The sequence below is a fragment of the Rhamphochromis sp. 'chilingali' genome (assembly GCF_963969265.1).
Source record: "Rhamphochromis sp. 'chilingali' genome assembly, chromosome: 6".
Taxonomy (NCBI): Eukaryota; Metazoa; Chordata; class Actinopteri; order Cichliformes; family Cichlidae; genus Rhamphochromis; species Rhamphochromis sp. 'chilingali'.
This window is the reverse complement of record NC_137933.1, coordinates 3,165,763-3,183,279: the sequence shown is the minus strand read 5'-3', so window position 1 is coordinate 3,183,279 and position 17,517 is coordinate 3,165,763. Positions and strand designations below refer to the sequence as shown.

Below are 17,517 nucleotides of genomic sequence, written 5' to 3'. Positions count from 1 at the left end.
AACACATTCACCTGTTCAGCATGGTGCAAGAGTCTGACTGACCCTTCATTTCTTTAGAAATAGGTGCAGTGATTTACTAAAACGTGCAAGTATAGCAAACATAAATGCAAAATATAATGTATAATCCTAATAAGGCATAAAATGATAGTATATATTTAATTATATGGAGTCCGCCGGTGACTAAGAATTTCTAGGTGCAAAGTATTCTGTATGCTTTGAACACAAATTCAATGTGAAGTTCTTATTGTGTTCTCAAATACAGTAATTTGCAGGACAGCTTAACCTATTCAACTGTGAAATGTTCAATACCTTTTTAATGCATGTGTCTCAGATCCCAATTCATTTTGATAAAAAAAGAACAGTGAAATTCAGGCTTTTAAGTCTTTGTGATAATCTGAAACACTGGTGCACGGTCTTTTCAGTGTGCAAAAAAATAAATAAATGTGATAAATGAAACTAAAATCTATTAGCAATCATATACATGTCCACACTTTGAAACATAAAAATGTAAGCAAATTGGAGATGAACGAACTCTGCACACACTTAACAAAATTATTTTCCAAGTTGTAAATGGAGTCCCATCTGGAAACTTAAGTTTTAATACAACCAACATTTTCCAAGAGTGTCACAAGATCAAAATAATATGTATGATACTGTAAATGATGTAACCTGTCCTTGTTTGCAGTCACAGCAGTACTGGATGCATTTGCCCAAAATAGTCTACAGATATCATGACATCACTGCAATTTGTTAAACCCCCGATAATTTTTAAATGAATGCGAGACGTTCACTTAAAAATTAACACTAACTAAAAGCCTGAGGGCAAAAAAACAAAACCATAAACAAGCTTATTTAGTTTATTTATTGAAACTAAAAAATAAAAAGAACAAGCAGGTAATAATGTGACTCAAGCAAACAGAGGTACAGATAATACATTTAAAAAGGTCACTTTTTTAATTATAAAACCCAGAAGATGAATAAACGAAGAAACTCTCACACGCACGCACACACCTGTGGAAGCTACACTACTGCACTCCACAGACGAGCAGTTTGTCCAGCCTGCTGCCTGTTGGGAATTATTCATGTTTGGAGAACAGACTGAAGCCCTGTCCCTCAACATCAGCTGGATACATTTCCACAGGTCATCGTCACTGCCGACAACGAGAGGTCGCACGCACCGCTGGGTCATAGCGAAGGATGTCAGTTAGGCTCCAGAGCAGTCATCACAAAGCTTCACGTGTATATCAACATGACGCACAAAAACCTCCAAGCATTCCCAGCGACAAGAAAAGAAACCCTATAAAAGTCCTGTCCACCTCCACAGAAGAACACAGTGACGGAACAAAAACCCTGCTTTTATATCTAGGACTTCTTTCAAGCATTATAAAGTATGAGCTCTATGTACATGATTCAAAGCATGAAGTCTATGATTCAGCACTGCAGAATAGAATTCAAATAACACTGTGTCTTTATCTGGTGATTCACCCAAGTAGCACAAATGAATCTCTGGTGTTGTTGGCCCTGTGATTCTGAGAACAACTTAATAAAGGTAAGTTTTCTCCAACAGACACAAAAAGACTTATTCGTACTACACGAAGCTCTAAACCATCCTCAGATTTCATCAGCGTGCACAGTTACAGTTGGAAGGGGGGTTTGGACTCCTGTGCAACACCGCAAACTACAAACACCAAGAAGCAAATGGGATCATTGGGTCATTGGACTGGACAGAATATAACCATTAATATACATGATAATCCAAAGAGGAAGGGAGATTTGTTTCACTTCAAACTTCTCCTGCTTAAATTAAGGTTGAGCTACTACACAGTGAGCACCCTGAGCTCTGTGCACATCGTTTCAGATGTTATAAGCTCGATTTAGCCATTTCTCTGCTCTTTGGTGAGACTGAGAGTACTCTTCATGATGCAATCACTGCATTTCCTCACACCAACTCCTCCAGCTGCTTTTAAGGCTGGAAGATGTTGCTGGAGGGGGAACCATCTGCAGGCCACAGGACCGGGGGGAGAATAATTAGCCAATAATTATTCACTGACATACGGAGAAGCAACAATGCCTGATCAACACCTTGTGAAGCTGAACATGAAAAAAAAAAAATATTGAAAGCTGCAAAATGCAAGCTGGGACTGCATGACTGGTGTTAAAAAGTGAAATCAGCTCAGTCTCCAAATAAACTATTGGTTGCATCTTGTAGCTTTAACTCCTGCTAAACAGAGGTGCAAAGCTTTGTGCCGCGTTAAGCAGAGTATTCAGTCAGATAACCGGTTCTCCATTTTGTCTCCGATTTAAAAATAACTGAATAGATAGGAGAGAAGAAGAAGAAAAGCTGTGAGGAGCTCAGACATCTAGCATTGTGCCGGAACACTAAGATGACGCGAAGAGAGGGAGGGAAAAAGTAAAAAAGAGAGGAAAAAAAAAAGACCCAGGTGTGAGAAGGACAGTATCTGAAAACGTCTCCCTCCCCTTTTTTGCAAAAGCACGGGGAGACGGGTCATCATCGTCATCACTGCCGAACCTCCACATAGTTGGCTGGGAAAAGGCCGTAAGCACCTCTGCACACGCCTCGCCACCAGCCCTCGTCGATCATCTCAATGTTGGTGATGATGTCGTCGGGGTCAAACGAAATTTCGTCGTCGCCCGCTGAAATGGGAAGACATTCATGAAGAAGGAGCTCTAAATGTCTCAAGAGCTTACTGTTGATATGATAATGGTCAAAAACAAAAAAAACTGATCCTCTAAATAATTTCATCCAGGATCTAAAGTGCACTTTGATTCTTCTATAAAGGACATACACATATATACATAAACTCTACCTGCTTGATAGTCATATAGGGCCACAGCTGTCACCCCAAGGTCCTCCCCGTAGTTGTACTGCTGCGTGTCTGCAATTGAACAGTAGTTTAAATAAAAGCTTACAGAGCAATCAGGTGGTTCTACACTACAAGGAACTCTAACCTACAGATTAACAAAGACATGACGGTGCTATAAATGTTGTTTTTTCAACTAATTCCTTATTCACACAAATCTTTCTGTTTAATACTGTTTTAAAACAAAGTGTCATTTTCTACCTTTAGACAATAAAATAAAACAAAAAAACAATTACATAGCAAACAGCAGTTTGTCAGATGAAATGTAAGTAAAAGAATCATGAGTGTAACAGGTTTTAGTCCCTTCTTGGCTCCTGTGTCCAAAGTAGAAAGCTACACTGCATTAATGCCGTCCTGTAATGCAGTGTAAGCATTCCTGTGTGAATGCCAGAGGGGAAAAGCCACCAATAACACAACAATAATAATAATAATTAAAATAAATAAAATAAAGAGCTTCACCTTCTGCTGCAGACTCCTTGGGGTTCTGGTACAGATCATCGTGCGGTGTGTAGTGGCTCTGTGGCTCTGCCTCATACAGCTGCCCTCCATTCTCAGCGGTGTCGTAGGCCTCCTCCTCCGTGTTCTAACACAGTAAACACAGCATGTTAAAGACTGCAGCACTCATGTTAGAGAGAGCGCGCTGATTTGGAGAGCTAGCTTATACTATTGCCAAACTATACTGTAATAGTATTAGTAAGGTTTACCAGACACAGTAGCGTCTGAAACAACTCCAGTCCCAACAAGTTACAGTTTCTCCTGATCAAATTAGGTTTTTATATGTTAAAAAAAACAAGACCTGAAGACAATGTTTTAAAGTTTGGTGTCATGTATACTACATACATGCATCCAAGCTTTTCCTGGATAATAACACGATGATGATGATAACAATAATAATCCACTGTTGGTCTAAAACACAGCGGTGCCACAAAGAGTGATGCAAAAGTGTCTGTGTGTTGATGGGCGATCGTGGCTCAAGAGTTGGGAGTTCGCCTTGTAATCGGAAGGTTGCCAGTTCGAGCTTGGACAGTCTCGGTCGTTGTGTCCTTGGGCGAGACACTTCACACGTTGCCTACTGGTGGTGGTCAGAGGGCCCAGTGATGCCAGGGTCCTCTGTCAGTGCGCCCCAGGGTGGCTGTGGCTACAATGTAGCTGCCATCACCAGTCTGTGTGTGTGAATGTGTGGATGACTGGATGCTTTGGGGTCCTTAGGGACTAGTAAAGCACTATACAAATCCAGGCCATTTATGTGCTGAGTTCTCTTCCTGGGAAACAGTCTTTGTATAAAAACTTTGCAATCGCAATCAAGTCCTGTAAAAAACATTCTTTGCGTCATGGGCAGCGTCACAGTGAGCTTTAGGCCTAAACCTAAGCATTCAAAAATCACTACGACTCACCCCGTGGCTTCTACCTGGTTGAACCGCTGGAGTCGGGCTTGGGGTCGGACTGGGACTTGCAGCAGGGACAGGAGACGGGGCTTTGGCAGTCTCTTCAATTTGGCGGCGCGCTGCCTCCTGCTCTTGCTGCTCCTTGGCCTGACGACGCAGCCGCTCCTCCTCAGCCCTCTTTCTGTCCTCCTCCTCTTTCTGCTTGGCGATGTTCTCAAAGCGGGCCTTGATGCTTCCTGTGCTGCTGGCACCTGATGAGAACGATTGGGAACGGGGAGGAAACAAAGTGACGTCGACTACCTAGTTTCCTCAAGTTGTGACTAACAGACGGCTGATGATGAACGATGCTCACCGGCCTCCACAGGTTTGGTTTTCTGGTAAGCTGGAGTCAGCTTCTCCACATCCTCGAATGTGCTCGCGCTCTGCTCAATGTCAGACGTAACATGTAAGACAAGGCCCTCTACAGAAAAGTACACACAAACACGGAGTCCTTACCTTATCCATGCGATCATTCTGGACACCAAACTTCCCTCCAAAGCCTTTAGAATAATCTGGCAACAAAGAGGAGAAAAAGTGAATGTTACTTTGTGTCTAAGGACTCAACCACAATGTGCATCACCAGAGCCTGTGCTCCAGAGGAGAGCTGAAACGCACTCTCTGGTCCGAGTTCAGCTGAAGCACACTGTAGGTTGACTGGGCCGACTGAAGATGTGCAAGAATCAAAGAAGCAGGAGGAAAACGAAACGGGCTGACAGGAGAATGCTGACACAAGGAAACATTTGTTCATGCGGCCAACTCAGCTTAATCTCTGCAATGAAGAAGAGCTGTGTCCGTGCAACAATAGCAGGAAGCCTTCGTTTTAAAGAATAAATCAGAAATATGCAGTGTGGTCATACAGAATCATGCACAAAATATATGCATAAGCAAAACAAACAGCATCACGGCAGTGCCACAAACAGCCAGGGGTGGTGAACAGGGAAGGCCGAGGCGATATGATAGCTGCTTTCAAGTTATTCACGGGAACTGCCCCCTAATTGGCCCTTTGGACATTTTGTTTGCTGCGTTTATGGTTTCACTGCCTTTTACGTGGAATTTGCTGATATGATTGACAGAAGCAGTCTGCTGTTCGTCCCCCTGACAGACATCCTCGTAGGGTCGTTCCTGCAGCTGGATAAAAGATCCAGGCTGCAAACCACACAGTAGGGCTGGGCCATATCATACCGTCCATGGTAATACCGGTATAATGTTGGGCAACGATAAGAAAATGAGATATCGCAATAGAATATGGGTAAACACGCATGCGCAGTGCCTTTGTTTTAATACGCACATGGTGGAAAAAGCATTTCGGCGACGGAGAACGAGGAGGGTGAAAGCAGATTGTAGAATGAAACGGATGAACCAGAACTGATTTGTAAAATGCTGCAGCTTCAGTGGTGTGGAACTGGTTTAGCTTTCGTCCGTCAGATACACAACAAAGCACAATTTTTGGTAGCGCATGCTAGCGGGCCGTCGTTATTACCGTGTTGTTTGGAAAATACGGCGCACTTAAAATCAATCCTTTGATTTTTCTGAAAGTCGACAGAGCCCCTTATAATCCCGTGCGCCTTATGTATGAACTCTGGTTGTGTTTACTGACCTCGAAACGATTTTATGTGCACGGCGACTTTGCTAAGCTACAAAGCCGCACCGCTCGATGGATTGTCGGAGCATTACGGCTATCGTAGGCGGAGTGATACGTACTGTGCTTCAACATGATATCACCGTATTGTGTGTGTATAACCTCTTTTTAGGTTTTGTGGATATTATACATGGTTATGCTGAGGATATGTCGGCCAGTTTCCACTGGAAATGCCTTTTGGTTAAACTGTCAGCGAGGAATTTGCACTGTTACATTTTTATATAACTTTAATGGACATAAAAAAACCAGCTGCTTGTTTAAGTGAAAATACATTGATGGGGTTTTTTGCACTAATAAAGTTGTGGAGTTGTAAAGTATTTTGTCTAGTGTCAATTATATCGTCAGTTATATCGTTATTGCAAATTTTCAAATGTATATCGTGATAAATATTTTTGGTCATATCGCCCTGCTCTAGCACACAGCCTACTGGGAAACTACTGTCTGTATTCATAATGCTGAATTATTAATGTGTCACACTGGGTTATAGATATACTTACTGCATAAATTGAATTTATAAATGCCAAAAATAAGCGCACTACATTTTCTGTATAAACCAGCATCTATGACAGCGTATCGTCCATGTAGTGACTGATATCACTTCATCCAAAGTGAAGGCAGTTTGCAGCTGGTAGCAGAAGCTCAAACAAACTGTCATTCAAGTGCTTTCCTGTTATGTAAAAATAAATAAATAAATAATAATAATAATAATAATAATAATAATAATAATAATAATAATAATAATAATAATAAGCCGGGGGCACCTGAGCAGTGCAGACTTGATGGAAAGGATTCATATTGTGAAAACTCTTTGGCCGTCTAATGGAGAGGATCCAGGCAGGCGACCAGCAGCACCACTAAGACCTGAGGCCTGTACTACAAAGTTCAACATACTCAGTATATGCATATATTATCAGGCTACAGCCACCCCAACATCAGCGATGAGGCTTAGCCGCCACATAGAGGCGGTTATCAACTTGAGTCAAGTAGTTTGAGACTCACTGTTTTCTAATGCCTCACTACAAAGAGCATTCACACACAAAGGTCTGAAGACACTGGAGGATTGGATATGAATTTACACTTGTGTTTTCTGCTCAACTGACAGGCTTTGTTGTTAAATTGTTGGTATGCTTTCTAATGCAAGACTAGTTGGTGCTAAAAAACAAAAAACAAAAACAACTTTATTAGGTACACCTGTTCATATCGAATCAGCCAATCACACACTAAATGCTTTAAGACATGTAGACAAGCTAGAGTCCTAACAGAGCATCGCAATGGGGAAGACTATTTACATGACTTTGAACGTGGTTCAAATGTGCCTGTCTGGCACCAGCATGGCTTTTTGGTGCTCAAATATTTCAGAAACTGCTCATTAGGGCTGGGCCATATCATACCGTTCACGGTAATACCGGTATAATGTTGGACAACGATAACAAAATGAGATATCGCGATAGAATATGGGTAAAACGCGCATGCACAGTGCCTTTGTTTTCATACGCACATGGCGTAAAGTATTTTGTCTAGTGTCAATTACATCGTTATCGCAAATTTTCAAATGTATATCATGATAAATATTTTTGGTCTTATCGCCCTGCTCTGCTGCTCATCTCCTGGGATTTCCCTGTACATCCATCTCGAGAGTTTAGAGATGTGGTCCAAAAACAAAATGAAAAAAAAAAAAAAAAGTCCACTGAGCAGCAGTTCTGGGCAGAAATACTTTGAGGCCAGAGGAATGCATCATGGCGTGTATCAACAGTTCAGGGTGCTGTTAGAGTGAGGTCACAAGACTCCAATGGAGCAACTATTATCAGGAGATTCACGTAAAGGGCAGCTGGCAAATCTGACAATCGAAGCAATTCTGAAGGTAAAGCGCTTTATAAGAACCATTTACAAGAGGCCCCAACTGATTCTGGCAAGATGTGTCTAATAAACCAGCTGGTGACCGGCAGACTCACTTTAAGTGATTGTTAGTCCTAGGCGCCACTTTGGGATCACTATATCAAGGAGATCAGATAAAATTGAAAGTAAATCACTTTGCAGAACAGGCCTCTGGGGCTGGCGTGCCGGTGCCCGTTCACGGCTGTCTTGAACGCGTAACACTGCATCTTCTCACTCACCTGCACTACTGCCTACATTTGTTTGTTATAACAGTCTGATAGATTCCTCTGCCCCTCCAAGGCCTTACAATAGGATTGATGACAGTAAACTAAGTCTCAGTCAGTGCTGCACAGGTGGGCGTGTCACTGTGGGAGTGGGAGGGGCTTCTGTCAGAGCCAGCCAAAGAAGCTAAGAGGGAGGACTTTTCATAGGAAGGGAAGGATCAGGAGGAGCTTTGTAAAAGGGAGGGTGGGGTTGGGTGACGTGCTCAGGAAAGTATCTGTGCCTTTTTGGGACTCGTGCTTGGCCAGGTTCTCCTTGTGCTCATAGCCCAGGGCACACTGGTCCTGCCTCTCCACCTCTACCCCATACTTCCCTCCAAACCCACGCTTATAGTCTGCAACACAATATATACACATATACGGACAGACAAACATCACACACATATTACAAAATACACACCGAATACATGTAAAAGACACACATATAGCGACAATGATGCACCCACCAGGCTGCGTGCTAACAGAACGACAAAGAAAAGGCCTTCGTGTTCTTGCCCGTTCACTCAGCACTCAATGTTCGGATTCACTGCGAATGGTTTTTACAACTATGAAGAGGCTTTTCCTCTTCAGCTGGTCTGCTCCCTCGTTACCTTCGTCTTCAGTAATGTCTCCTCTGCACATTAATATTTCCTCAGTTTTAGGAGAAAGGAATATTTGTGAACTGAAATGACTTTGAAAACTGAGTAACATGACGTCTGCTACCAAAAGCTGCAGAAATGGTAAAAGCACCTCGACAAATTTGTAGCCAGGGATTATTAAGGATATGAAAACTATAGTTTAAGATAGGAACCGTGTATGATGATCCATCCAAGTAACAGATGGGAAGAGAATAAGCGAGAAGTGGAAGGAGATGATGGAAGGAGGAAGATGTTTAGAAGGACAAAGGAAGGTGGAAGAGGAAAGGATAAAAATGAAGGAGGAAAGGAACAAAGAGTAGGAGGAAGAGAAGGAAAGAAGTAGTTAATAAGAGAAAGGAGGAGTAAAGGAGAATAAGAACCAGGACACAAGAAGGAAGGAAGGAAGAGAAGAAAGAATCGAATGAAGGTTAGAGTGAGGAGGTAAAGGAGGAATAGGCCCCACAGAAACAGAACACAGCATGTGATTGATTGGAATCTTTCAGTTTAGGATAAGGACCCACTTCCCATCAAAGAAATGAAAGTATGAGAGCAGACATAAGAGTAATGTTTGAACTGCTCCCATTCATTTGCTGCATGAACATCTGATTGACAGGCCAACTTCTCTGACCATCTAGAAGTGGCTCTGCATAGAACTCACTGTGTGAATGCCTTTTAGTTTAGATTCATTTACATGCTTGTAATGTCCTGAACACAGCATCAGCTTAAGACCCGACATGCAAATATAAATCTGAGCTGTGGGTTTCGTTTCCGCTTTCTGAGCCATTTTTGCATGCTAGTTGAGGAAGTTGGCAACTTTTTAAACACCGCACTGGAGCCACAACAAAACCACATCTGAGATCGAGTACACGGCCGAGGAGGAAGTTTGGTTTCACGGTTGATTTGTGCCAAACTCAAACTTGTAAAGGTGGCCATTTTAATAAACCCTTAATTATTTCATATCGGCAGTGCATCCGTGCGAGTGTCACGCTCAAACACAGAAACCAACTCGGCACCAGTACCTTTCTGGGACTCGTGGAGCTGCAGTTTCTCCTGGTGGTCCCATCCCAGAGCCGATTTGTCCTGTCTGTCAGTCTGCACACCGAATTTGCCCCCAAAGCCCTTCACGTAGTCTGCAGGGAAACATGACACACAGACGCAGGTGTCTAAGATAAAATGTTTAATGACAATCTTGTAATGCTACTTTTAAAAAAACAACACTGCACCATTTACAAGCTACAGCAGAGAAAGTGCTTTAGTCACTTCTATCAGTGTGACACTAGTTTTTTTGTTTGACAAACTTTATATTTAAACATTATTTAACGTTTACTCATTCAATCCTAACAGCGGAGGCAGCTGCATGTTGCACATCATTCGTTCCAAACGGAATTACAGTGAGCGGTATTAAACTCTGTCTGCTGCCCACCTATTCCAACAATGATGCTTTAAAACGCCTGACTGATTTATACCCAAACGTAGGTTACAAACACAGTCGGGGCATTGTGGAGGTCGTTTATGCATTTGATACGAGTCTTATCTGCTGTTGGCCAATGAGGCGTGACAAGCAAGCAGCTACACACAGCTGCTGTGCTGAAACTGCAAAATTACAGACAAGTCAGGACAGACATGAGGGTGTGACCTACTGAGACCCTCTGGACACAAAGCTGCTAATAACACATCAGCAGCGCGAGTTTAACAGCACGAGCTGAAAGCAAACAAAAGCTGTTTACTCTGTCGCTCGTTCTTTCACGGTAACAAGGAATCTAAGCAGTGAAAACAAGGTCACTGCACACAACAACAACTAGTATGTGATTTTTTTATAATAACAAAACTCATCCTATTATTACACCCTTCAAACTTCAGTCACAAATTATATAATAAATAATTAAAATCAGAGACAGTAACTCCCCTGTGTGAAGAATCAGCTCTGCATAGATGTCACCATCTGTGCGTCACATGCTCCACCGTTCTGACCCCAAAATTCAAATTAATGACTTTTTTTTTTCAGCCAAAATTACAAAACAAGTTTGAGGCCTGTGTGACTGTTGGGTTAAACGTTTGTTTGTAATCTGACCAACACCACTTGTGTCAATAAAATAATCTGCCATCAGTTTGTTTGCACGCGCTTCAACCGTGATCAAAATAAGAGCGTCTTTTTTTTTTTTTAAGAAAATAAAATGTTCACAGCGAGTGCCGACTGCTGTTACCTTTCTGGGATTCGTGCCTCTCTGTTTTGCCTTGATACTCGAAGCCCACGGCACTCTTGTCCACCTTGTCCATCTCAACGCCAAACTTGCCTCCAAAGCCCTTGGCATAATCTGCCAAAGGCCCAGGGGAGAGGAGAAAACAAAGTTCAAAACAGAAAAACTAATTTTGCTTATGCATCAAGTACGTTTAGTTTATTCAACGTATGATGTTGTCTTCTGTGTCAAGTGGAAATGTGCTTATTGAGAATGTAGACAAAAAACAAAACCCCCCTACAGATGCTGACTACCTGATGGATGTTAAGGTGTTAAACAAAAACAGCAGTCCAAATTGAAACAGCCTCCCAGCCCCAAAAAATAAAAAAAATAAACTGGAGCCATGGAATGAAAACATCGTATGTACAAAACACCATGTAAGATAACTTATAGTCTTTAATTAGAATGCATTTTGATCCAGGGCAAAAAAACAAAACAAACATGCAGCTCAAAGCAGTTAAGTTATTGTTGTGCAATCTCAAATAAGCAGGCTGAGGAATGATGGAATGAAGAAATGCAAAAACAAACATGATCTGCCAGGACCTGCAGGCTGCTGCGCAATTACAGCTCTAGTGTCTGTCTGTCTGTCTGTCTTCACTTTTGCCATCTTTCTGCAGATTAATGAGAATGCCATACGGCAGGAAACCTCGACAAACCTTTCTGGGACTCGTGTTTCTCGGTTTTGCCTTGGTAATCGAAGCCCACGGCACTCTGGTCGACTCGATCAGCCTGCACTCCGTATCGCCCCCCAAACCCTGTGGTGTAGTCTACATAGCAGAGCAAGGAGGAGGGAAGGGGCAAGGTTCAGAGATCAGGGTGAAGCAGTATGGGAGCAGTGATCGTGGAGCAGCCCAATTCCAAACTCCCTATTGACACTTCCGGGTGCTAGCCTCTGGGTCATTCCATTCAAAAAATAAAAACTTTATAAAACTTTAAATTTGGAAAAGTTTCCACTTGATCTCTGCAGAATCAGCTGAGATATTGACTTTAACAATAACTTGAGTCTATTTAATGAAACAGTCATATTACAGACTTCAAGTACATGGGAAGGTGGGCTGAAATTTGGCACCTTTGAATTTGAATATAAAAAAATAAAATATTAGAAACAAAAACAAGATTTTGGCTTCAGAGAGAGAGTTGGTGTAGAATTGATTTAGTTGCTTTTTAAAAAATAAATAAATTTAAGCAGAGCTTGAATATGCTCTGCTCATTAGTGCTGAACCCTTCGCGTAGATCGCTCCTGCATGCTGAAATGCATTCATTGAATCTACTCAAGTTATTTTGCAAAAATCAGACCAATTCTGACAAGCTCAGGTGGCTAAACACTGACATTTCATGGGATGACTCAACAGCTAAGACAGAATCACAACAGTAAAGACAAACTAACAAGATTATCATGCAATCATATCATGCTTTTTTAATTACTCATTGAGGGCCATGTACATCTTATGTACACCTACTGTAGCAACAAGGGACAGCAATAAGGAAGCATTGGAATTGGGCAGATATTCAGGACTGTGGTTCAAAGCACTGTTGAGGGAATGAGAGCAACAAAGGTTGACAGCCTGGGTAAGCAGCCTCAGCACTGAGAGCCACGAAGCCTTCCTGAGTAGCAGGATCACTGCAGTCTGTAACTGTAGTTTGTTTTGACTCTATCCCAGCACACTGGGTCTAACAAAAACGCCATTATTATGTCTCAAATTCTAGCTTTAACCTGATTTTTTCTTTTTTATCCATCTAATCTATTACTAATGTGTCCACTGAGTAAAGCCTTAGTTCCATGTCCAGGACACTTTTGCATATCTAAAGAAGTCAAAACCAGCAGTTTTGCAAAGACATAACAAATAAGGACATCACCTTTCTGTGACGCGTGCTTCTCCGTCTTTCCAGCATACTCAAACCCAACAGCTGACTGGAAGGAGACAGGAAGAAGCAAAGCAGTTATTCTACTGATTAGACGCATTTAAAAGGTTTGCATTCGTAGCGTGCAATGTTGTCGAAGTTGTGTAAATGACATGCAAATAAGGCTGCCATGGCTGATTAAACTCAAATCTTCGTTTTTGTCATTTATGGAGAAGGTTTTGTGACACAGCATGCTTCCTTCTGAAACCTTAGGTCTGTAGTTTTACTTCCAGCCAAATGTGCATGAACACTGCTGTGCAGTAGAGCAATTACTCTTGATGTGGAGGAGATACGTTCTTTAGCAAACTTAAAAACAAAACATGACACATACAATACAATGCATCATTTCATTTTTGTAAAAAGAAGGTGTTGGGGGGCGGGGCTTCATTTTACACAGCAGGAACATTACTAATAAAAAGTGTCTAAGAAAGTGTTGTGCTACTGTTCGAATGAGGTCAGCAACAGGAAATACCTGGTCAACACGGTCAGCCTGCACTCCAAACTTCCCCCCAAAGCCCTTAGAGGTGTCAACCTGGGAGCAGTGCTTGGACAGTTTGCTCTGGTAGTCGTGTCCAACAGCAGACTGTCAAGGTACAAAGACGCAAACGTAAATGCATGTAGATATTTAAAATGCTGCATAAAGCAGAAGACTGACAACGCTAATGAAAGATGGCAAAAAACATGAAAATAGAAGGAAAACTAGGCACAGCCAGCAGGAGGTGTATCGACTGTGGAACACTAACTACTGACTTAGCGCGCACACACGCACGCAGACACACACCTGCAAAAGCACGTAGCAAGCTGGCTGGTTTCAGCTACATGAAAAACCACAACTACAGGAACTACTAGTTTCAACCCTCCAAACAAAGAAACAAAATAAAACATTAACACTGTAGTACAGCTGTGCACACAAACAATGTGTTACACTTATTTTAACAAATCAGTCAGACTACTAGGAAATTGTTTCCATATTTTCATTGACTGTAACTACACGTGGTTTTCATCTTTTCATCAAATTCTACAATTTTGTCAAGTTGGAGTTGTAAAGTGAAAAAGCTCTGCAGCCTCAGACTACAGCACACTCCCTCACCTTGCCAGACGTGCTTATATTAGAATTGGTCTGTGGCGAGCATCAACCCTTAAACCCTTAACAACAATAATAATCTTTGGATGTCATGTGAAAGCAGACAGACCTGTTATGCAACAGGTAGGGTCATTCCCTGCAGTAGAATTTGCCATCTTTGTTTTCCATTTATGCACAATTTTAAGCAAGACCTATTAGAATTTGCAGTTGGGGAACACTGATCCCTACTCTTTACAATGAAAAGCAATTTCAAATGTCTTCAATGATTCACAGACAGACAAGTTCCTACAATACAAACTGTAAAGGATAGTTCATGTAATTCTTACCAATCTATAAGAAGAAAAACAAAACGACAACAAACAGAATTTGTGTCTTTGATCGACTGCACAGGTCTTACTGCCTCCCTCACCTTGTCCATTCGATCTTGCTGCACTCCAAATTTTCCTCCATAGCCATGCGAGGCTTTGGGCATGTTCTCCAACTCCTTCTGCTTCAGGTTGGTATGCTCCGTAGAAACAGTCTCACGCAGACGGTGTATACTACACCAAAGACAACACGGTTAGGACACACAATTTGTAGATTTCCCACAGTGCATTTATTCCCAAAAGGAGGAAAAAAACCTAAAACATTCGCATCCTTACTCTATGTGCTCCTGATGGCCTGAGCCAGCCACCGTCTTGGCTCCCCAGCGCTGCTCCTTCTCAGACACATCATTCTAGTTTTTTTAAAAACAGAGTAATAATGTCAAAGCCAAGAACACTAGTGAGCAAAATAAGATTTTATTTAAGTGAACCAAGAGGAACTAGAAACAGGAGAAAATACAGGTACCTCAAAGTCGGGGTCAGTCTCCCAGTCGTCGCCTCCATCGTCTACAGACACATTGACTGACTGTCCAGCTGCTGCCTTCCACATGTTTGTGAACCGTATGCCACACACACTGAAATAAATTAAAGACAAATATTTTACACAAGTTGAAGAGGTAGAGGCGTCTGAGGACAGGCTCAAATTTGAAGCGACCTGATGGCTAAAGTTCAGGAAACAACGAAACTTAAAAATATACAGATCAACATTTCAGTCGCATCTGAGCCCACTGACATTCTGAGGCACAACTAGAGTATTATTTCAGTATTACCATTTTATTATTGTTTCCCCCACTTTTCTTCCAGAGAACATTAGTTCTATTAAGGAGCGCAAAACCTATTCCACAAAAGCTCAGTCCCAGCATACACCACCTTATTATCAGATATGCAGATATCAGTCTGCAGGGCATCACTGATGCACATTTATCTCTGCATGCTCTGCAGAAAGTAAATTTATAACTTGTAAGTATTTTCTAACACCTTTCTGCAGTAAAAGGTTTGGGATTTAAGCTTTTTTACTTTTACATTGAAAATACGCTAACGTCAAAAGAGCTTGATGTGGCGAATCCAGAAATCTGGATCCTCACATGAGCTTAAGTTGGACTTGTGAATAAATGTTAGTAATAAATTAGGACTGTGGCCTTTACCATACATGTTGTCATTTTACTTGACAATTACTTTTCATCTGATTCAATCAAATTCTTTTATCACTTAGCTGTAAATTCAGGTAAATGCCCTTTCCATAATTCCATAAGGATATTTAATTTAAGTGGGTGGATGTGCCAAATTTTCTTGTCGGAGTAACTGAAACAAACCACCAAGCAACAACTGAAAAGCAGTAAAACAAACAAAAAAAAATTCTTATAAACTTGCTTTTCTTTGGAACTTGAACAGTATGTTTGCTCTGCAATTCAATTTTTCTGTGTTTACCCAAAAAGACATAACAGTGGAATTTATGTTGTTTTTATCCAATGATGACAAAAAAATTATTTGTATTTAAATCAAACTAAAGAAAAGCCCAAGTATGCAATCGATGCTGTTTTTTGGAGGTTTTGTGTAAGTTCTGAGTTAATAAATGATCAAATCGATCGACTCATCAACTAGTCTGACAAAAGCTGCATTGATTACTTATAACTACGTAAAAGTAGCTGCACATAAGATCCATGTTAAGCTTAAATGCATTTCTCTATTTCAGCATTGACTGAATACAAATTAATGACTGCTGGTACAACGAAGCAAGACACCCGACTACACCAAGTCCTCTACGCTTATATAAAGTGGACGATTAACAATCTGTAAATTCGCTTATGACATGCGGCCTGTGATCGCGCATCTGTTAGGAACAAACGCTTTCTGTGGCAGTCCCCACTCCTGACTCAGCACCATGTGGGCAATCAGCATCTGTGTTCAATCAGAGGCTGCGGGAGACGTGGCTCCATTCATCTCAGTACAGAGAACAGAGGGAAGGCATCGGGACCAGGAAACTGTAACCTGGCAAGTCCCTACACCAAATGTGTGATTTGTGTCCCACAACACAACCACACCCATCTGCTGCTCACATCGAGCTGCTACTCTCCTTGACCAGGCCTGAGACACGAAAGTCCACTTAGGTGTGACTGTGGTGCAAATAAAATGCAGATAACAGGGAGCAGTTGGCACAGTTGACTATTCCAGTCCACATAGGAAATTTCCCTGAAGCTCTCTGTGACATTGACCTTAATGGTTTTCCTTGCCTCGGTAAAGTAGGCCAGACTTCATTTGTCAGGACTCAAACATGAACCCGTTTTTGCCATAAAAACGGGTAATGAAATTATGTGGCGTGTTTCTGCTGATGGTCTCAACGGGAACACTGACACAACTGTCAGTGATTCAGGCTTTAATTACGGTTTGAACCGGGACACAGGCTATGGAATAAGATGTACACCTCATCAATGCTTACTGACACACGACGAATCAAAGTTAGATGTCCAAGAGCGGTAAGAAAACTATAAATTACTTAAATAACTGGAAATTGTGTCAGTCTAGCTGTGGTATTTCCTGTTCCAGTTTCCAGCTAGCTGGCTGGCTAAAGCTAACATGCCTTCTGGAATGATGAAGCGCTTCGGCTCGCGCGGACACGTTAACGTGCTCCACCGAAATAATAGTTCATGCTCACCGTTTGCTACAAAGCTAGCTCCGAACAATTGAGTGTTAAAACTCCTCCGGTAGGATATGGTCCTGTCGCAGCTGTAGCTTCGACGGAGAAGCGTTTGTGGATCAGCTCGCGCTCCCTCTTATCTATCCGCGCGACTCTTCCGGCTCTCCCAGTATCCCGTCCTGTTCGCCACAGCGTCAACGTCACAAGAGGGCGTTGCGCGACCTGTTCGTGGTTTTCTAAATGGAATTTAGTGGAAAAACAGATTTCTTCTAATGCTGCAGCTTAATAAAGCCGCAGGGAACTGGTGTTTTCATTTTGTTAACATGGGAATGTATCCAATAAAATCAGTGCTAGGATACGAAATTACGAAGAGCCTGCCTGGATTTGCCTCACATTTATACAGCACTTTAGACTTAAAGTCACATTTTAACTATACCTTCATCATTTGTGCCTACAGTCACCCCAAAGACGCATTTTAAGTCAGGAAAAACACTATAAGCCTGCTTTGAGTCCCGCTGTTTGTCCAAAATTAATAAAACGACTGTGCTTTGATAACAAACAAACTTATAGCAACCGAGT

General features: G+C 41.8%; 1 protein-coding gene across 1 annotated transcript; it reads right to left on the bottom strand.

Moving 5' to 3' along the window:
• Positions 1-843: 843 nt before the first annotated feature.
• On the bottom strand, positions 844-17,115 carry cttn (cortactin). Its single transcript, XM_080884030.1, has 15 exons — positions 16,957-17,115; positions 14,770-14,878; positions 14,583-14,656; positions 14,351-14,480; positions 13,330-13,440; positions 12,813-12,867; positions 11,612-11,722; positions 10,923-11,033; positions 9,738-9,848; positions 4,763-4,818; positions 4,620-4,689; positions 4,277-4,518; positions 3,342-3,465; positions 2,829-2,897; positions 844-2,655 (listed from the first exon to the last, which is right to left on the bottom strand). The coding sequence occupies exons 2-15, from the start codon at positions 14,851-14,853 to the stop codon at positions 2,519-2,521; spliced, it is 1,485 nt and encodes a 494-aa protein (XP_080740156.1). The 5' UTR covers positions 14,854-14,878; positions 16,957-17,115; the 3' UTR covers positions 844-2,518.
• Positions 17,116-17,517: the final 402 nt, after the last annotated feature.

Excerpts from the sequence above, each read along its gene's own strand:
- cttn (XM_080884030.1), bottom strand. The coding sequence starts at position 14,853 with ATGTGGAAGGCAGCAGCTGGACAGTCAGTCAATGTGTCTGTAGACGAT. Across the intron at positions 12,868-13,329 it reads AGGCTGACCGTGTTGACCAG|TCAGCTGTTGGGTTTGAGTA; the intron begins GTATTTCCTGTT and ends GTCTCCTTCCAG. Across the intron at positions 3,466-4,276 it reads AACCAGGTAGAAGCCACGGG|AACACGGAGGAGGAGGCCTA; the intron begins GTGAGTCGTAGT and ends TTACTGTGTTAG.